The sequence below is a fragment of the Ctenocephalides felis genome, unplaced genomic scaffold (genome assembly GCF_003426905.1).
Source record: "Ctenocephalides felis isolate EL2017-DRISC unplaced genomic scaffold, ASM342690v1 CF-g0.4_SCAFFOLD_01886, whole genome shotgun sequence".
Lineage (NCBI taxonomy): Eukaryota > Metazoa > Arthropoda > Insecta > Siphonaptera > Pulicidae > Ctenocephalides > Ctenocephalides felis.
This window is the reverse complement of record NW_020538040.1, coordinates 6,698,733-6,720,638: the sequence shown is the minus strand read 5'-3', so window position 1 is coordinate 6,720,638 and position 21,906 is coordinate 6,698,733. Positions and strand designations below refer to the sequence as shown.

Genomic DNA, 21,906 nt, shown 5'->3' with positions numbered 1-21,906 from the left:
ACTGTTTTTTCAAACTTACGACTGTATTTTAAAAGTTGCGACTACATTTTAAATGTTGCATCTGTATTTTAAAAGCTGCGACAATTTTGTGGTTTTGAAGTAGCGACTGTATTTTGACAGTTTCTTTATTTTTTTAAATTTCGACTGTATTTTGAACATCTCGATTGTTTTTCTTTATTTTTCACTATTTTTTAGATTTCCACTATATTTTCAAAGTTTCGACTGTGTTTTGAGAGTTTCAGCTGTGTTTCAAAACTTTCAAATGTTTAGAAAGTTTCAGCTGTTTTCTCTATTGCCTACTATTTTTTTACGTTCCAACTGTTTTATTAATACCCACTATTTTTTTGGTTCCCACTATTTTTTTTGAAGGTTCAACTGGTTTACGAAAGTTTCAACTATTTTTCGAAAGTTCCCACATTTTTTAAGATTATACTGTTCTAAGTTTCAACTGTAAATTTAAATGCCAACTGTTTTTTAAGTTTCAATTCTTTGTTTTTAAAAGTTACGACTTTTTTGAAAGATTTGACTGTTTTTAGGTTACAATTTTTTTTGAATTGCTACTGTTTTTTATTCAGTTCTTATAAAGTTTTTATTATATTTTTCACAGTTTTTTGTTGCCAATTTTTTTTAGGTTTTCAGAGTTTTTTTTCAATTGTCTCTGCTGTTTTGAATTTCGCCTGATTTTTTTTCATTTTCACTGATTTTTTTTAACTTCCCGAAAGAGGAAGTTTATGTTTTCATCAAAAAATCTGATTCGCTAATTATGTTTTCTCGACGTTTCAAGTCTTTCTGAATCGAATGAGACCAAATTTGGAAAAAGTTTGTGTGTGTGTCTTGTCGATTTTTAAGAGTCTTTTTTTGGCAATAGATATCATGGTCTTATGAAACATACTAAAATGTTACGGCCCTACGACAAATACGTTCAATATTAAGAATTCATCAAAGTTTGAGAAAGTATTATAGTCGAAATTTGTGTCAAAACTTGCTTTTGTGATGTGATGAGTCAAACATTATCAAATCATTAAAATTTAAATATATTGAACTACAATTTTAGGGCATACAAGCACGTGTCTGTGCAAAATAATTAATATAATTACAGTTAATTTAAATGTGTTTGAGAAAATTCTATTAGAAATCGCAATGTTTAGTTTTAATTGAAAGCGATAACTTCATTTTTGAAATAAACAGTTGACAATTTTATCTAAATATCTAAATTTTAAATTCGATTAAGTCAATTTTTGCTCATTTCGGGAAGTTCATGCAACTTGCTTTAAGGCTAAATGTCACTTTCAACTAGTTTAAGTTTATTGCCTTAATTACATAATCTATCTGGATTAATTAGATGAAATTTACTGTATTATTGTTATAAATATAATGCTTTTTGTATGCTTCAAAATAATTTTTAGTTTTGCTTAGTAGTGTTTTCTAAAAATAAATTCAATCCGCTTCATATTCAATTTAATTCCTGTTCAAGTTCATAAAGTATTTTCATCCGTTCGATCGATTATTTTTAACCGACGATGAAATCATCGCCAAAACAAAACTTAATTTATAACAGTTGTTTTTGGCGATTGATTTATTACTACATTACTACACCTACACCTTAATCAACCAATACGATCTGATCTGGAGTTGATTTAAATTTATTGTTTTAAAATTCGCAAACGGCTTTTGCCAAAAAAAACTTCAAGTTCATCTAATAAAACATTATACAGAGTCGGGACATAAATAATGCTTTTTTTAAATAAAGATATACCCATTTCCGTCGGAAATAAACTACTCATAATCAGGTATAAAAATAGGATTACTGAACATCCTAGTTGTTAGATCAAATTTATAACAGAAAATTTTAAAAGTGCTTTATAACTTATTTAAATTTGCTAATAAGTAAAACTTGCCACTGAAGAGTCGCATCGTGAGAAGTAGTACTCAGTTTTAATCATTTTAAAAACAGTTGATTCAATATAATATGCTGATAAATAATTATACAAAAAATGAAAATAAAGTTTTTTTTTGTAATATTGATGAAATATTCAAAAATGATATAAAGTATATTTATGCTAATGAATATGTTTTATTTAATATTTGTTGACTAAGAGTTAAAGTTGGCAAATTGAATAATACCATTATTGTAATTTATTGTTGTATCAAAAATACACTGCCGGATAATTTTTAATTTTTGCAGTCCATATGATTTAACTTCATTTTGCAAAAAATGAATATTTGCGCATTTTTATTTTATTTTATTAATGTATATTTTATTAATTTTTCAGAGTGGTTCAGAAAGATCTAGCCGTTCACGATTGGGTTCGTCTACGTCACTGGTGGACGACAATGACGTCACCGAAAATGGAAGTGACGTCATTGATTACAAAGCCCTGTGGGAGAGCGCAAAGTAAATATAAACATTGCCAATTTCTTTTCATAAAAAACATTATAATTTATACAGTAATTAGACTTATAGTATTTATTCTCATTTTAGTGATCAGATTTTAAATTTTGATTTATATAGATTTATTTACAAAACATAAATGATTTTCTATTAGATTTGTTCAACAATTTCCTTTTTAAATTATTGAGATTTGATTTATGAATGCTAACTTTCCTTACTAATAATCTTGCAGCTTGTCTATCTATCTATTCATCATCATTGTTATTATTACTATTATTTTTATTAATATTAATTAATTTTTATTTAATTTAAAGAGCTGACAATGAGAGGCTACAAGAGCAACTGAAGAAACGCAACGAGGAACTAAAAGATGCCAAAGCCACCATCGATCGAGTCACCAATGTAGTCAGTATACTTTTTTTTATTCTTTACTATTTACTAGTTAATGTAAAAATTAGTTGTATACATACATTTTATTATATCCCAAAAAAACTAAAGGTTCATAAAACCATTAATAACACTATTACGTAACTTAAACGGAACACTGACGTCACTAATGTAACTCGTTGTTTCGTTTCTGCTACGTTAACATGTTTTGTTTCGTTTCGAATACGTTGTGGTTTTGTTTTTGCTACGTTTTTAGTTTTCGAGTAAACTATGTGTCTATATGGGTCGTTCATGTATCTTTAATGCTACATATAAATATTATTCAATTTCCTGAAAATATAGAAGTTGTTTTGCTTATATATAATAATAATTAAGACCGTTAAGTTTTTATTTAGTAATTCTATTAAATATTTTCATTTCGAATATTCAAAATTAAAGCTTTCCAAATTTATTCATTTATTTTAATTAAAATAGTTAAACAATTAAATTTAAATTTGCTGATAAAACATACATTTTATAATTAATTTAATAAGTTAATAACACATTTCAGCTATTATGTTATACGTTAATACGGTTACTTTATTTTTATTCAAATAAATTACAAATTTTACATCATTTAGATACAATTAAAGTTGCAAAATTCAAATGACTACTTTTTGACTTACTCATCTTTATTATGACTTCTTTAGTGCTTGAAAATCATATCGTCATTTTTATGAAACATTTATGAAACAAGGGCAACATAGCTGCCACGTAACAAAGTGATATCGATTTAGCTTTATAATCATACGTAACAACCACGTTTTCTCAATGTCATCTAAGTTTTATATGTGCTCTTAATATTTCTTTTAAATTTCTTACATGAGTTATGTATTTTTATGTTATATAAATATTATTTCTGATTTATAAATTATTTACTGATGTTTTTTTTATTTTTCAGACAAACAAAGGCGCCTTATCGGAATTAGAAAAACGTGAAAAGCGCGCGATGGAGAGAAAGTTGTCAGAAATGGAAGAGGAACTTAAAGTAAGTAATTTCTTATATTTTTTTATTTTTTCATTTCATGTTAATTTATTGTTTATTCGATTATTATTTATGTCGTGTTAATAAAATAGTAGTATAAACATCAACTAACAACAAACAAAAAGAATTTCGAAAGAAGTTTTTCCAGAGAGAATAATATGGTTTTGAACAAAACGATATTAAAAAAAGATATTGACTTTTAAAAGAAACACTCTTATTTTTATCATAAGGTTTCGGATCAAAATCTTTTATTTTTATTCTAGGTTTTGAGTAAAAAATATTATTTTAGTAATTGCTAATGCACATGCTGTTCGAGTTATTTTTTTTTATAAGCATATATCTTAATATTGCATATTTATTTTATATATTAAAAAATTTTGGCTCAATTAATCGACAATAATTAATAAATCCGCTTTGTAAAAAAATTTTAAAAAATCAGATAAAAATTAGAAGATATATATACTAGAATTTACATATATATTTAGGTTTTGTTAAATTATTATAGTAAAAAATTCAGTTAATAGATAGATTTTTGGGCACGTAATACTAGTTCAATTAAATTAAACATAAAACTAAAATCAATAAATAAAAAAATTGTACATATCTCTTCGAATTTGTTATACAAAATATTTATGTAACAAATTAGAAGATATATTGGAACTTTACGATTTTTTTTACTGATCTTAGTTTTATATGAATTGATTGGGAATTAAATTTGTTCAATATAAAAAAAAATATTTACACATTTTCAAGTCAACAATTAAGCAGAGAATTTTAATATTTAGCGATTTTATTTTTGTTAATTGATCTCTAAAATTAGAATGCACTGGATATTGGAAATTAGTTTCAATGTTAAAAAAATGATGTAGATGATATTTATATTTATGAATTTTATTTTCGTTAATTGAACAAATAATATATTCAGGTTTATAAAACATTAAAAAATTTAGTAAAACAAATATTGCATTGATTTCTGGCACATAATATTGGTTCTGTTAAACACGTTTTATTAATTTGAACAAGGGCATTTCCATAAAATAGATTTTATTTTCATTCATTAATTTTTAAATCAATTTTATAAAGTTTTAAACAAAAAACTTTGATTTTTGAAGCATAATATTTGTTAAATTAAATTTACTTTATATAACAAAATATAATTCGTAGCTATTTAGAACATTGATTCTTGATAATATCGGTTCAGTTTTGATAAATTTGTTTTATATAAAAAAATATAATTGTAGAAGATATTATTATTAATCAAAAACTTACAATTTGTAAAGGACTTTATTTAAACCAAACGTTTTTATATTAATCTATATTTATTTTAAAAAAATAATTTGTGGTACATATTCATTTATTTATTTAATTTATTTTCCTTAATTTAATTTACAACACAATTAATTTCATAAAATGATAAACAATTTAGTAAAAATATATAGAACAATGATTCTTGCTGCATAATATCAGTTCATTGAAATTATAATTTTAGAAGATATTAGAAATAATTTACAATTTTTGGATAAATAATTGATCTATATAGGAATAAAATTTAAACAATTTAATGAAATATTTAATAAATTAATTGAATTAGAGATTAAATTTATTTTATATAGAAAAATACAATTAAACTTCCAAATCAAGTAATTTTTTTATTGAGGGATTTTATTTTCGTTTAAATTCATTAGAGATTAAATTTTATAAAATTTAAATAATTTTTAAAAATTCTGCTAAATAAAATTTTTTGAATTTTTTTTTTTGTACAAAAAATATAGTTAGATAATTTACGTGAAATTATTTCTAACTTTTAATTACATATTAGAGTAAAAAGTGTATCAAGCGATTTTTTTTGTTTTCTAAAATAATTTTTTCAAAAATTTGTAAAAGAATAAGAATAATTTCAGGCCGATTTGATTAAAAAATGTCCATTATAAGTTTTTTTTGTACTTTGATGGAAACAAAAATTTATTCACCTCGCTCGTCTTTACAAGAACTCATGTTGTTCGAATTAAAGTTTTTTAATAAAGCACTTTAATCAAAATCATAATAAAAACACGTATGGCATAATATTTAATTAATATAATATAATATCCAATCACTAAAAAAAATTTAAAAATCATTTGCATTCATCGTTCAACACACAACGCGCAAATTTTCATCGTCTCCATAAGTATGAAAGGCTACAAAATAAATTTTATAATAAACTAATTTTATTTAAAAAAAATATAGAAATAGCTATCTATATATAATTTAAAGCTTAGTCATTTATTTACTTTCGGACCGATTCTGTCGCACAACAGACTAATGTTATGGCAAGGCCATGTTATGAAGAACTTTTAATACTGAATATTGACAAAAGCCATGCGCTTGCCGTGCAGTCAGGCGTATTTCTCAGGTTGTCACATAGAAAATTGAACCTAGAAACCGCACAAATGTCACACAAACGATGTTAGATAACAGGGTCTTTCTGACTCAAGTTCATAACATAGGAGTGATGTTGCAGTTTATGTGTAAAACGCCTGAATGCACAGCAAATACATGATATTTTGACTATATTCAGTATGATTTAGTAGCATAATGTAAGGAACATGGCCTTGCCATAACATTGGCCAAAAAATTATTTAAACTTATCATAATTTTCTTTGTCCCATCGTCGAATATAAAAGTTTACGTACAACATATATTATATGCAAATACTGAAAAAAATATTTAAAAAAAACATAGACAAGTTTGAATCTTAGTCAATCTATTTATTTCAAATTTGTAGCAATTGCAAAAATTGAAACACGAAAATGAACGTTTGAGGGCTGAGAATCGAGCACTCACTCGTGTCGTCAGCAAACTTACAGCCAATGCTAATAAATAGGTAAATCAATTGATTCATAGCTGATTTTTGTTAATAGAATGATTATTTTATTAAATCAATCAAATTGGTTTGATGCTCTATAATTATTTGCTTGCAGCTCGATTGATGGTTGCAACTGAATCTTACAATTAGTCATAGTCTTTATACTGCATTGACTGCTAGTCAGGCGTAATATAAGTGCTCAAACATTGAAGACACTGTGACGTCACACGTCTGAGCGAACAATGCCGACGACAATCGCGGACTCTCCCGATTGATTAAATGTCACAAGTCATATGTTTTATTTTAACAATATAACGGCAATAGTGATGGTAATAATTTTGTAAGAAATTGTAATAATAATATTTTCCTTGTGAAACAAATGTACATAAAATCGTATACACCTGTTAAAATCGTTTTATATTTTATGAGGTCTATGTTAGGCATTTTATTTTTATTTTTATTACGTAACATATGACATATGGCATTTGATCCATCGGGAGAATCCGCGATTGTCGTCGGCAATGTTCGCTCAGACATGTGACGTCACAGGCTCCTTCTAGCAGTCCTTGTAGTGTAATGTCTATGATCTTAGTCTTTAGGGCTTGACGTTTGCACTAATCGAGGAAATGATTTTATGTTTTGTTTTTTTTTTTATATAATCAATATTAATCACAACGCACGCATGGATTGATTGATACATTTTTAATCACAATCACAACTCATAATATTTTTTTATTTGGTTTTTATTTATTCTGAATGTCTGAATTTTTTTTTGGATAATTTCATTCTTTTCGCAAATGGCATGTCGCATTTTTTGAACAATTATATATGTTTTCTTCTTTAAAATTATTACTACAATAAAATCGCTCAAATTTTTGCGTTTAGTTTGATGTTTTTTTGTTTGTTGAAAGTTGATGTTTTTATGTTTTGAATATGCTTGTTTTTTTCTTGTGTGTTAATATATATATTTGAAAACATGTTTTAACAGCGCATTTGTCGAAATAAAAAAGTTAAGAAAAAATAATTTTCTTTATCGTATGTTTCGACACTTGATGTGTGTCGTCACTCAGTGATCACCATGTAAAAAGCAGGAGCCTTATACATCTTAATAAAATTAATTTTTTGACGGAATTTTTAACAATTTTGAACAGCATATTTTAGCATGTATAAAAATAACTTAAAATACGTTTCGTTTAAATTTCGACCTTTTACTTTCGATTTTTTTTTATTTATTCAAAAGTTTTTTAAATTATTAATAAATCTAATAAGATGTAAGCAACGGAATTATTATTGTTATTACAATTTTCTGCTTGAAGATCCATGATGTGAATACATCTTCTAATTTCTTTCCTTTCTCGCTTTTTTATGTTTTATTTTATATTTTCTATAAATTACTTTTCTTTTCTGGTCCTTTTTTCCCAAATCCTGTACCTTTTTGTTTGATTTATGCAACTTAGAACTTCCGTGAAAATGAGAATGAGACTATTTTTTGGTTAACTTGGTTAATTTGTATCATTTTTAGTTTTTTTCTTCATTTAAATTTTGGAAAAAGGGTAGTCGTCAATAACATGTCTAGGACCACTATTAAAAATAATTATTCAATTGCTTTGAATTTGGCTTTGACAAAAAATCTTAAAATTTTACGTGGGCGAGGGAGGGGTCTAATAAGATATCACGTGTATTTATTTTTTCAAAAAAAGTAAAAAAAATAACAATTCGAAAAATTTGTTCGGAAAATTTTGCATAACTAAAAATACACTTAATGTTTTATGGGGAGGGGGGGTTAATTTTAAAAATTACGACATGTCACCAAGGGGGAGGTGGTTCCAAAATCTCTAAAAAAAATCGATCACGTGATTAATGGACGCCTCCTATCCATAATAACGGAAAAATGGTCAAAATTTCACCAAAGTCCTAAATTGTACTTGAAAGCTCACAGTTTTCAAACTACATAGAAAAAAAATTATTTTTTTTTATGATAGTAACGATTAGTATCCATCACACCGTTTCAGCTTGACGTTGAGTTCTGGGACACCCAGTATACATGTTATGCTAGCTAAGTAGCTAAGTTTTAATATTTATCAAGTTTCATAAATCCGCATATCGAAAAATTCACGTAATTTGTCTTCAGACAAAATGCCACTTAGACCTAGTTAATTATCTACAATATATTATATAGCATCCTTGCTCATTTCTACTTCGAAATCTTCAATAACAATTCCTAAATTTATTTTCTAAACTAGTGGAGCAATTCTCTTGTAAAATAGATTATAGCATAGCGTTGTTATGGCAACGCTTTCTTGTTACTATAAACAACCAAAATGCTAAGTTTTTGCGAACATTATTTTTTTTGGCGTTTGTGCGTTTTCTAGGTTAGGAAATGTATCTAAGCAAGTACGTAGCATTTTGACAGTTTTTAGTATCAATAAAGAATATAGACCTTACACTACATGGAGAATAAAACATATGACATATGACATTTGATAAATCGGGAGAGTCCGCGATTGTCGTCGGCAATATTCGCTCAGACATGTGACGTTACATACCCTTATAGCTTTTGACACTTAAATTGTACTTAAAATGTAAAACATATGAGGACTAGCAGTCCATATAAAGGAGCATAACATAGCGTTTCCATATAAATGAGCATAACATAGCGTTGCCATAGAAACGAGATGTTACGGTCTATTTTACCAGAGCATAACATACCTTTACCGGCCATTATGTCTATTTCACCAACTACAACTATTTCTAAATCTATTTTCTATAACTATAACCTATTTTTTTTCTCTCCTGCAGCACTTGGAACTGCTGAAAACTGAAAACCAGAGACTCAAAGACGAGAACGGCGCCCTCATTAGGGTCATTAGTAAACTATCGAAATAATAACTAATTAATTAACTAAAATTAATTAATTTAGTAATTGAACTATTATTTTATATTATCGACTACTACTACTCTTACTACTATATTATTATTACATTTTAATAATTATTTTTATTATCAATTGCTACAACAATATTATTATTATTATTATCATTGTCGTATGTGTAAATAGTTTAATATTTTAGTCAATTAAGGACCTATTATTATTATTATTATTATATAATCTATTATATGGTAAGTGTGGTGTGTGATGAGACTTGGAATGAAATTGGAATTTGATTTAAATGGATAACAAACACCTCCGTACTGGATTATTTTTATACATTTTAGGTTTGTTCCGTGTGACTATTACTATTTTCAACTGTCAACGGCAGACATTTTGTTATTGTCACACGGAACACACCGTTTGGTTACGTCTTCGACTCGAGATTTTTCAAATTTCTCGTTCAGGAACGTTTTTATATTTAATATAAATTTAAATCTGGCAGACTTTTAAAATTGCTTGATCAAAAATTAAGTTAAGTTTTTATTGCACAAGGCAATGTGTAGGTCATCGGTACGATGTTTAATTTATTTATTTTTAAATGACAATTATTTTCGAATATACATATATTATTATATATTGAGTTTATGATAAGTCAATGATAATTTTAGTTTATTTTTTTGTTCAATAAATGTACAGTTTAAATACGTTTTGTTTCTTTTAGTTTCTTTAAGTTTATGATTTTATTTTACGTTTCATAATTAGAATTTTAATGAATATATTTTTTTATCGAAAACTCATCAATATGTATGTAAAATACTCAATAACATAGCGTTGTCATTCTTTGAAAAAGATATATTAGTCGATATTGAAACCGTTTACAACAACTAGTTACTGAAGACATTCATAGATGGCGCTGAAGGAAATAACGGGCTTTAGGACATAAGCCGCGGTTTTAGAAAAAGCTCCGACAATACTAAAACGGATACAAACTGTTTTGTTTATATAAACATTTTATAAAACATAATTTTTTTTACTATAACATTTAGTTACTAAAGTCATTTATAGATGGCGCTGAATGAACTTACGAACCTTTTCCTTATCTATGTTACGAACTTTTGAATGAGAACCGTGTTATCAAAACGTTGTCTGTATTTTAATTCGAATATACGTTTGTATACAGATCGAATACGAAAATTCAAATTTGTTCTAGAGTAATTCGTAGATGGCTTTGTACAAAAGCCGCTCTATAAAAATACCGCGTTATAAAAAAAAGCTCTGACGATACCAAATCTGATAAAAACTTATGTTTATATAAGCATTTTGTAAAATATAGCATAGTCGCTAATTAAACCGTTTACAACAATAACACATTACCGACGACATTCATAGATGGCGCTGAAGGAGCTAACGGGCTTTTTGGATAAAAACCGCTCTATAAGAGTACCGCGTTTTAAAAGGTCATTGACAGTACTAAAACTTACACGAACTGGTATGTTTACATAAACATTTTTTACAAGATAAAACTTTTTGCAACAACTCGTTATTGGAGTCATTCATATATGGCGCGGAAAAACTTCTGAGCTCTTGAACTTAAACAGTGCTATAGGAAGTACCGTGTTTTTGGAAAATTCTTTATTTTATTTTAAGTATACGTTTGTATACATATCGAATACGAAAATTCAAATTTGTTCTAGAGCCAATTTATAGATGGCGCTAGAAGGAACTTATGGGCTTTTGTACAAATACCGCTCTATAAGGGTACCGCGTTATAAAAAAATAGTTTTGACAATACTAAAACCAATATAAACTTATGTTCATATAAACATTTTATAAAAACTAAAATAGTCGCTAATAACGCGTTTACAACAACTAGTTAGTTAATGAAGATATTCATTGATGGCGCCGTAGACTTTTGCACGAAAAACGCTTTATAAGACTACCGCGCTATAAAAAAACCACTGACAATACTAAAACTGTTATAAACTGGTACGTTTATAAAAATATTTTTTAAAAGGTAAAACCTTTTGCAACGATAACTAGTTATTGGAGTCATTCATAGATGGCGGGAAAAGAACTTATGGGCTCTTGAACGTAAGCAGTGTTATATGATGTACCATGTTATAGAGTATACCGTGTTATCGGAGAATTGACTGTATTTTATTTCGATTTTTTACGTTTGTATACAGATCGAATACGAAAATTCATATCTGTCCTAGATGATAGATAAATAATTCAAAGATGGCGCTGAAGAAACTTATGGGTCTTTGTACAAAAACCGCTCTATAAGAATACTGCGTTATAAAAAAAGCTCTGACAATACTAAAACTGATATAGACTTATGTTCTGTCGATATTTGAACATTTTACTACAAAATCTAGGTACCAGATGCATTCATAGATGGCGCCAAAAGGATTAGTGTGCTTTTGTATAAAAACCGCTTTCTTGGAGAATTTTTAGGAAACTGTATTTTATTTCAAGGAGGAAACTGTATTTTATTTCAAGTATTCGGTTCGAAAATGAAAATTTTAATTTGTGTAGATAATTGAATAATAAATATTGTTAAAAACGATGGTGCTAAAAATTAAAAAAAAAATTTAATAATAATGTAAATACTTTTTCAAACTTTCTATCTTTAGAAATAAAATTTTCACAATCGATAATAATAATTGCATAAAGCTTTATATTTAAAAAAAATTATAAAATAGATTTTCAGAAATGTCCACATGAAATTTTAGTATTTTAGCAAATTTAGTAGTAAGTAGTTATTGCCACATACATTTTTTGAGATAAGAAGTATGATTTATAATGTTGTGTGTGTATATTGTTTTGTACATTTGAATGTTTATGTTAATTTAAGGCCAATATTGTACACACGACCACAAGAAACACATTTTTTTAACACATTTACTGGTGCGCACGCATATGGTGCGTGAGGCCGTTGCCAATAGCCAGGCGACGAACCCAACAGGTGGTTTAAATTGAAATTTTGTACTGCAATAGGAATAGTCTTGTTTATCCTATTTTGTTGCATGTTTTTTTTAAATTTCTAGTTTCCAGCTTCCAGAAATTGTTTTATTTTGTATTTAACGAATAAAAAAGTGTAGTTCATTTAGGCAGCACAAGGTAACTAGTAGTGGATGCATTAAGCAAAGACGCGAACCGAAAATGGAAAGACGCAAAGCAAGGTATGGGTGTATGTCTATACTTTATAAATTTTTAGTAAAAAGATTTTTTATATTACAATTATAAGAATATAATACTTTTTCATAAATTCTAATATTTGTTTTTCTTTTTGTTAATAATACTTAATATGTTATACGAATGTGTATTATTATTATTAATATTTATTATTAAGATGCTACTAAATTGATTTCAACAGTTATTGTAAATATATTTATATTGTATTCATTTTATGAAAATAATTGAAATAATAAATTTATGAAATTTGAAATTGTAATTAATTATTACATGATATTAATGATGGTATTGTTGAGTTGAGTTTCAGGTTGCTTAAGGAAGGATCATTAAATTGTGCAAATGAAAGGATTTATTAAATGTATGTATTTCCTTAAAGAAAAATTTAAATTCAAATTTTGGTGGAGTGGAGTGGAGAAAGTTAATTAGAATTTTCGGAGTAAATTCGAGAAGTGAAATTAGAATTTTCAAAAATTTAATTGAAATTTTGTTAGTGATAATGAAGAAATTACATTAGAATCTTGTTGGAGTAACATGGAGAAATTTGGAGTAGTTTTGGTTAAATTTAAGAAAATTGAAGGATGTTATATTGAAAGTTATAATGGTGATTTCTCGATTATTGGTAAGTTTATTATTTTTTGTTTAAATTTATAACATAATTTTATTTTTTTGATTATACTTAAATTTTGAAATGTGAATATTTTTCTGAATTGTCTTTATTTTAATTTTGTATGAAAATTGATTTCCCGAGTTTTCAGTTTTATATTTACAAAAAATCTAAGAAAATACTCAAATTTTTACTTTTTTGACTTTTCAGATTTTTTTAGAAAATGTATGAAAAAATTTAGAAAAATCTCCGATCTTTTGGCTTTAATAATTTCTAAAATCATCTTACAAATTTTACAATTCAAATTATCAGATTTATATGGAATTCTGATTGAATTCATGTTAAATTCTGACCGGAATCTTATCAGATTCTAACTACATTCTGGGTGTATTCTTGCTACATTTATTTTAGATTTTAACTACATTTATATTCGATCTAACTAAATTTTTATCAAATTCGAACTTGACTTAATTAGACTCTTACCGGAATTTTATTACATTCTTATTCTATTATTATCGGAAGCGGAAGAATTATAGAATTTGCCCCAAATAAAATGAATATGTTTTCCAGTAGAGTGTTTTTCTTATGTAATAGAACAATCTTAGTTTGCTCGTCAGTAGTTTTTTTTTGTTTTTAAAATGATATGATTTTATTAGCTACTTTTAAAATTGATCATTAGTTTGCTTGTCAGTAGAGTCCCTTTTTACTAAAATGAATTTATTTTCCGGTAGAGTGTTCTTCTTATCTTATATTTGTTTGTTAGTTTTTGTTACTTTTGAAATTGATTTTCAGTTTGTTCGTCAGTAGAGTCCCTTTTTTGGTAACATCATACTAATAACAATTTACTTAATTTGCTTGGTGGTAGAGTTCTTTTTTGTCTAATGAAAAAAATCTGAATTTGCTCGTCAGTAGAGTCACTAGATTAAATTTATTTTTCAGTAGCGTTTATTTTAACTAATAAGCGATCTTAGTTTTTTTCGGTTTTAAAATATGTTATAAAATGTTGTAAAGAAAATGTGAAACCCCATTAATTATTTATTTCCAATTGAAAATTGTTTATGACTACATTTTTCAATATTTGTTCTATAATTTGTTCAATTTAAAATTAAAAGGCTAAAATTTTAAAATTAACAAAACTAACTTTAGAAACCAAACTAAATTTAGATTTAAATTGGGAAAGCTCTCTACTAACAAACTTTAATTTCTATCTAGAATAATAAGAAAGGAACTCTACCGACGAACAAATTAAATTTTGACTTAGAACACGAAAAGGACTTTTCTGAAGAGCATACTTTATTTTCTTATTAAAAAAGGGACTCTACTGAACGTATAAAAAATGACTCCACCGACGAGCAAACGGATTAACAACTTAAATATCAATTTGAAAAAAGGGATTCTACTGATGAACAAATTCAGTAAATTATTATTAATACTATGTCATTTTAGAAAAGAGACTCTACTGACGGGCAAACTTTAATTCTGATCTTAAATAATAATTAAAGGAACTCTACTAACGAGCAAGTTAAGTTACAAACTGGAAGGTGAAAAACGAACTCTACCGACGAGCAAACATTAACTTTGAACGGAATATTAAAAAAGGGACATTAGTTTGACTTGGAACACAGAAAGAACTCTACTGACGAGCAAATTAAATTATAAACTAGAACATGAAAAAGGGACTCTACTGACGAGCAAATTGAATTTCGACTTGGAACACGAAAAATACTCTTTTAACGCACAAACTTCAACTTTGGTTAAAAATATTAAAAAAGGGACTCTACTGACAAACGAGATTATTTTCTTCTGCATAAACATTTAGTTAAAATCTGTATTTCATGATTTATAAAAAGAGTTATGAAAAAAAGAACTCTACTGACGAGCAAATTTTAATTTTGATCACGGATAATTTAAAAAGCGACTCTACTGGCGAGCAAACTAAATTTCGACTTAGAGCACAAAAAGGACTCTACTGACGAGCAAACTATAATTTTGATCTAGAATAATAAAGGGACTCTACTGACTCGCAAATTTAATTCAAACGTAAATTAGCACTGACCACTATTCAAAAAACAAAACACCGTTTATGATTATCTCAATATTTCCTTTTTATATTTCATCAATTCACAAATACATACAACATATTTCCATTTAAAAGATACATATTATATTTTAATAATAACAAGATACAAGATTTAAATAGATTATTTATCACATATTTGTATAAACATTACCATTTTTTTATTTATATATAATAACTGGGACCTATTATCATTATCATAATTAAATAATAAAAAAAATTATGTGTGCTGTGCAAAATAATATCACACTTTAAGATAAACATTTAAGAACAAACGCGCTTTACTCTGTATGAGATAAGGACTTAATAATGTGTTTTCAGCATATCACAGATGGCGCTAGTGTGCTTCGAATTCAGCGTTAAAGAAAAGTTTCTAGATATAGTACACGTAAACACGTACTTTAAACTTTATATATTAATATATATCTTTGTTGAATGAAAAAAAGTTAAATTTTTCTCATTATATATATTTTTACAACATATTTGTAATTTTGTTAAAAATCAATTTTATTAACTTCCCGTAGGGTAGTTATAGTAATGGGCCGAAAATCGAAAATGAAAATTTTTGCATTTCTCAACGTTTTAAAGGTTTCTGAACATTTTACTGGCATACATCAGAAACTAAATGGATGTGTGTGTGTGTGTTTTGTATGTCCACATTTTTTCGTCCACGTTTTCGGACGCACGGATAACCGATTTGAATTGTTTAAAAAACATTCTATCCTTATTGATAGAAAGATGTGCTAATTAGTTTTTGGCAAAGGCAGGCCCAACCGATACGGAGCAAAGAGTGCAGAAAATAGAAATCGAGTTTTTGAGAGAACAGAGCATCCGATTTGAATGATTCAAAAAACATTCGATTTGTAATGAGTGGAAGAAATGGTGTGGAAGAAATTAGATTTTGGCAAAGGCAGGTCCAGCCATTTTGTAGATACGGAGCTAAACGTGCAAAAAATGGCAGTTTGAGAGAAATAAGCATCCGATTTGAATGATGTAAAAAACTTTCTGCTTGTATTGACAAAACAATTGCTTTTGAGGATAAAAAATTATTACATCTTTTTTTATTTTCCATAAAATATTTTTGTAATTTTGGATTAAAAATTCAAAAAATGACCCGGGCTAAGCACAGTCTAAGCGCCACACCGGTACAAATGTTTACCCAAGTGCGTTTAGACTGTTTGTGTATGGAGCACTTTTTTAATTTTTTAAAAAAGTTTAAAACTATTGAAAAATGTGAAAATGCCGCCAAGCCAAGCACAGTATAAGTGTAAATATCGCACAGAATTATTCGCAAGTGCGTTTAGACTGTGACTACACGGGGGCACTTTTTCAATTTTGTGTAAATAATTAGGCAACTATTTTTTTGAAATTGAATTCGAAATGAAATGACGATTGTTAATGTTCCGGAGATAAATCGATTTGTGATTTATGATTTACATTTGATTTGCTCAGATATAACAATATAGCAAAAATAATAAAAGTTACTGAAAGTATTTGTAATAATATATTTGAAAACGTTTAAAATTTCTCGAAAATTTCATTACGGTACGGGAAGTTCCAGCAATTTGCCTTAAGGCACGATGCCATACACCACTAGATTCGTTCTCATTTCATTTAGTCAAATTCTAATCAGCTCTATCTTTTCTGTATTATATATTTATCTTTTATTATCTTATCTGGAATTAAAACCAAGGGTAAATTTACGTGCTACAGTTGGTGGCGACATCTGTGATACGCTCAAAGAACTAAAAATGATGTAAAACGTTTGCCAACTATTTATATTTGTTTATCTGTGGTTAGTAAATGATTATGTTAAAAAAATGATTGTGTTAAAATTATCAATCGATTATATTTACAACAATGAGCAAAAATCACATATCAAAGCAGTCTAGAAACTAGAAATTAATTAAAACATCTTAAAAACCTAATAATTTCCATTAAAATCGACTCGACTACGGGGTTAAAACAAGTTAAAAAAATATTATTATTTTTTTCACCGACTATCTATTATTATGTATGTTATATATCCAAGCTCTCTCTCGGTTTAGTCGTTTATTTGCAACCTTTAATACTTTTGATATTATTTATTTAACTGATAGAGTGGTCAGAGGAGTGGTCTACTACGTTGTTCCACAACAGGATTTTGTTGAGGGACTTCATCGTCTACGATGACCACATTTGTTCGTCTTGTTGAACTCGTTCTGGGCCACGATGAGGCCTGCTTTTCTGTAACTGGGTTGCATGATTTAACATCTGGAATATAATAATTTATTAGAATTATATTATATATAATACTTATATATATATATATATGTATATATATATATATATATATATATTAGGGGGTCCTTAAAAGGTCTTTTCGAATTTCCTCTCCCAGGGGCTCAAATGGTTCCAAATAGATAAAATAATTCTCTGAAAGTTTTAGCTCTTAATATTAACGTTTAGATGAGCGCAATTCATATTTTGTATGGAAGAGCATGGAAACAATTTTGAAAATTAAAAAAAATGAGTGTAACTTAGCGATAAATGAATGAGTTTTATTCATTCATTGTTCACTAAATACATCTAAAAAACATTTTTAAAATTTTGAAAATTTTTTCATGCTATTTCCATACAAAACTTTGATTGAATTGCGCTCTATCTAAACGTTAATATTAAGAGCTACTTTCAAGAATTATTTATCTATTTGGAACCATTTGAGCCCCTATAATTCGAAAATGACTTTTAAGACCACCCTATATATATATATATATATATATATTAGGGTGGTTCTTAATATGGACATTTTTGAATTTCTTTGGTCCCAAGGGCTCAAATGCTTCCAAATTAATAAAAACAAAATTCTCTGAAAGTTTTAGCTCTTAATATTACTAACATACTCCGCAATCTAACCAAAGTTTCTCGGTTCTTATTCCTAAGTAAATACTTCTAATCAAATTTTTGTCGTATTTTTTTTATTTATGATCAAAACAACCAAACACAATGTTATTCTCAAAATTTTGATTCACTTGTCGCTAAGTTAAAAAACAAATGAAATTTCACCCATGTTATTTCCATAAGAAACTTTGATTGTACTGCGCACTATCTAAAAGTTAATATTAAGAGCTAAAACTTTCAGAGAACTTTCTTTTATGAATTTAGAAGCATTTGAGCCCCTGGGAGCAAGGAAATTCGATAACATCCATATTAAGGACCACCCTAATGTATAAATATTTCTAAGAAATTACTAATTTATTGATCAATTATAACTTGTCGTGCGTAGGGTTGTGAAATATCAGTGGTCTTAACATTGAAGGAATATAAAAACAACTCACCGAACTTGATTTTTTTTATAATTTAAATATTCATTATATTATCAATATTAGTTATATATGGCTTGAAACGTCGAGAAAACGATTCGAATTTTTTTATTAAAAAAACTTCTCCTTCGGGAAATTGAAAATCTTAAATCGCCATCAAAACATTCAAATTTTTGTTATTTTCAATTTTAATTAATCCATTAATTTGCCAAGAATATTTATAATTATAACTGTCGGATTTGATTTTATTCTTTTAATTTATGACTGTCAATGTTATTTTTCGACTATGATTCGTAGTTTATCATAATATATTAGCGACGTTTTCGTTTGGGGGCATCTATTAATCACGTGATCAATTTTTTTTATCATTTTTGGCCCCTTTTAGACCCTTTAACTAATATTAACAATAATAGTTACCCTTAACTAAATCAAACAAACTGAAACAATTGCTTTTGCTCGTACGAAACATGTCTATTTTAAATCTAAATTCAGGTTGCTCGTTAAGTAGAGTTCCTTTTCCATAAAATAATTTTCTTTCCAGTAGTGTTATTCTGATCTAATAAAACAATCTTAGTTTGTCAGTATTGTTCTTTTTAGTTTTTAGAATGACTTTCTAAATGTATTTATAAAAATGACATCGTACTAATAATAAATTACTTCATCAGTAGAGTCAATTTATTGAACTAATTTTCAAAAGTTTCTTTTAGTTAGAAACCCGTTTGCTCGTGATGAGTGAAGTCCCTTTTTTAAAAAAATGTTTGAATCTGCTGGTCAATAGATTTGCTCCGAGTCGACATTTAATTTACTCGTCAGTATAGTCCCTTTTTTAATATTCTAGATCAAAGTTATAGTTTGCATCGTCAGTAGAGTCTCTTTTTATATCTAAATCGATATTTAATTTGTTCGTCAGTACAGTCCTTGCCTTTTAAATCTTAATTCAGTTTGATCGTCAGTAAAGTTCCTTTTCTACTTTAAATCTAATTTGAACTTAAATGGTAGAAAAAAGTAAATGAAATATAAATGTTAACAATATGATTATGTAGAGAATATTAATTTTGTTCGCCAGTATTGTCTCTTTTTAATATTCTTGATAAAAGTTAAAGTTTGCTCTTCAGTAGAGTTCCTTTTCTAATTTGATTCAAATTATATAATAAAATAATAATATAAAATGTCAACAATATATTCGTGTAGAGGGAAAAAATTTTGCTCGTCAGTAGAGTTCCTTCTTTATTATTCTAGTTCAGAATTAAAGTTTGCTCGTCAGTAGAGTCCTTTTCATGTTTCAAGTCAAAATTTAATTTGCTCGTCATCAATCCTTTTTTTCTAACATTCTAAATCAAATTCAATGTTTACTCATGTTCTAGGTCGAAATATAATATGCCTGTTAGTAGAGTCCCTTTTTTCCATGAAATTGAAGTTTGCTTGTCAGTAGAGTCTTTTTCGGGTTCTAAGACGAAATTTAATGTGCTCGTCAATTAATTAAATCTAAATTCCGTTTGATTGCCAGCAGAGTTCCATTCCAATTTAATCAAAATTAAGTCTCAAAATAAAGATAAAAATATAAAATGTTAAAAAAAGATTTGGGACAAAAATTTGAAAATCGTTGACAGTACAAAGGGACTCTACTGAAGAGCAAATTAAATTACAAACGAGAAAATAAAAGGGACTGTACTGATGAGCAACCTATAATTTAGATCTAGAAGATGAGAAAAAAGTCATTACTAATAAACTACAAATATGAGAAAGTACTCTACTGACAACCAAACTTTAATTTTTACCTAGAAAATGTAAAAAGAACTCTACTGACAAGCAAATCAAAATTGGATTCAAGAAAAGGGACTCTACTGACGAGCAAATCAAAATTAGATTTGCGAAAAGGGACTCGACTAACTTAATATATGAGAAAAAAAGGAGATTGGTTTCGTTCTAATCTCTACTCAATACCATAGTAAAAATATCTGAAAAATGATCGAAGGTCTATAAAAATTAAGAAAATTGGTTCCAATAATTCAAAAAAAAATCTTAATCGAAATTAAGTGAATTATTAGTTTCATTTATTAAACATGTGAGATAAAAATTATTCGATTGTGGTAGAAGGGTGAACATTTAGTATAATAAGGAAACTGGAAGAAAAATAATAAGGGAAACATTATTATGTTATAAATAATTATTAGTGATAATTATATTTATAGTTTGGGTGGTCCTCAATACAGACCTTTTTGAATTTCTTTGCTCCTAAGGGCTCAAATGCTTCCAAATTAATAAAAGAAAAATCTCTAAAAGTTTTAGCTCTTAATATTAACATTTAGATAGTCAGCAATTCAATTAAAAGTTTCGTATGTTTATTATTAACATATGTAATTAGGTAAATTCTTCCGCCAATTTTTTTTAATTGATTTGAAAGCATTTGAGCCCTTGGAACAAGGACATTCGAAAATGTCCATATTAAGGACCACCCTATATCATAACATAAATAATATAATATATATATCTTATTACCTCTCGAGTTAGTGATGAAAACAATTCTTCGATTCCCTCATTCAATTTTGCAGACGTTTGAAAATGCTTAGCGCCTACTTGAGCTGCATAACTGAAATTATGAAAATGTAATATATTAATAATAATTAATATATATAAGAAATAAAAATCAGAAAACTATCTTAATGCACAAAAACAAAACAATCTACAAAAGGATTCTTAAGTGCTGAAAATCATTCAAGCATAAAAGACAAGTTTGGTGTATATTTTGAAGAATTATGGAGGATTGCTTACTTACAACTTATATAACATATACTTGTAATTAAATTTACCTTTCTGCTTCTTCTACACTGACATTTCTATCTTGCTCCAAATCCAATTTGTTTCCTACAATCATCAATACGATTTCTGAGCCCAACATTTTTTTGAGCTCTTTAACCCAATTTTTCACCTAAAAAAAACAGATATAAAAACATATCCATATATATGATATATATATATATATATATATATATATGTAAAAGCCCCTTACCTTTTGGAAAGAATCCTCATCAGTGATATCGTAAACCAAAGTGCCCCGTTTGAAGCCCGGTAATAAATTGGTCCCAAAGCGTGAAACCTTTCTTGGCCTGCTGTATCCCATATGGCCAAATTAATTTGTTTATCATCTAATTTAAGTTTTTTGTTTAAAAATGAAGCCTGAAAAAGTAATAACAATAATCATATA

General features: G+C 27.2%; 3 protein-coding genes across 11 annotated transcripts in view; 2 read left to right on the top strand and 1 right to left on the bottom strand.

Moving 5' to 3' along the window:
• Nucleotides 1–9,624, top strand: part of LOC113375662 (protein phosphatase 1 regulatory subunit 12C) — a 173,164-nt gene extending 163,540 nt beyond the window's left edge. For 4 of the 9 annotated variants that reach the window (XM_026615587.1, XM_026615593.1, XM_026615592.1 and 1 more), the window contains exons 15-19: nt 2,274–2,395; nt 2,707–2,797; nt 3,720–3,806; nt 6,568–6,666; nt 9,448–9,504. In XM_026615587.1, the coding sequence (XP_026471372.1) occupies nt 2,274–2,395; nt 2,707–2,797; nt 3,720–3,806; nt 6,568–6,666 (399 nt within the window). In that variant the 3' untranslated portion in view covers nt 9,448–9,504. Of the gene's footprint in view, nt 1–2,273; nt 2,396–2,706; nt 2,798–3,719; nt 3,807–6,567; nt 6,667–9,447 lie in introns of all 9 variants that reach the window. The other 5 variants (XM_026615589.1, XM_026615594.1, XM_026615595.1 and 2 more) reach the window with 4 other exon arrangements.
• Nucleotides 9,625–17,562: 7,938 nt separating this feature from the next.
• On the bottom strand, nt 17,563–21,822 carry LOC113378622 (ras-related protein Rab-21-like). Its single transcript, XM_026619172.1, has 4 exons — nt 21,712–21,822; nt 21,512–21,630; nt 21,201–21,291; nt 17,563–17,652 (listed from the first exon to the last, which is right to left on the bottom strand). Exons 1-4 carry the CDS (start codon nt 21,820–21,822, stop codon nt 17,563–17,565), a joined length of 411 nt encoding a protein of 136 aa, XP_026474957.1.
• A 49-nt stretch (nt 21,823–21,871) lies between these two features.
• Nucleotides 21,872–21,906, top strand: part of LOC113378618 (protein phosphatase 1 regulatory subunit 12B-like) — a 13,303-nt gene continuing 13,268 nt past the window's right edge. The window contains exon 1 of the mRNA XM_026619165.1: nt 21,872–21,876. Within this exon, the coding sequence (XP_026474950.1) occupies nt 21,872–21,876 (5 nt within the window). The remainder of the gene's footprint in view (nt 21,877–21,906) is intronic.

Bases quoted from the DNA above. Each gene is read 5' to 3' on its own strand.
- LOC113378622 (XM_026619172.1), bottom strand. From the start codon at position 21,822: ATGGGATACAGCAGGCCAAGAAAGGTTTCACGCTTTGGGACCAATTTA. The intron at 21,631-21,711 runs GTAAGGGGCTTT...TGTTTTTTTTAG, and splicing joins ATGAGGATTCTTTCCAAAAG to GTGAAAAATTGGGTTAAAGA. The intron at 21,292-21,511 runs GTAAATTTAATT...TCATAATTTCAG, and splicing joins AGTGTAGAAGAAGCAGAAAG to TTATGCAGCTCAAGTAGGCG.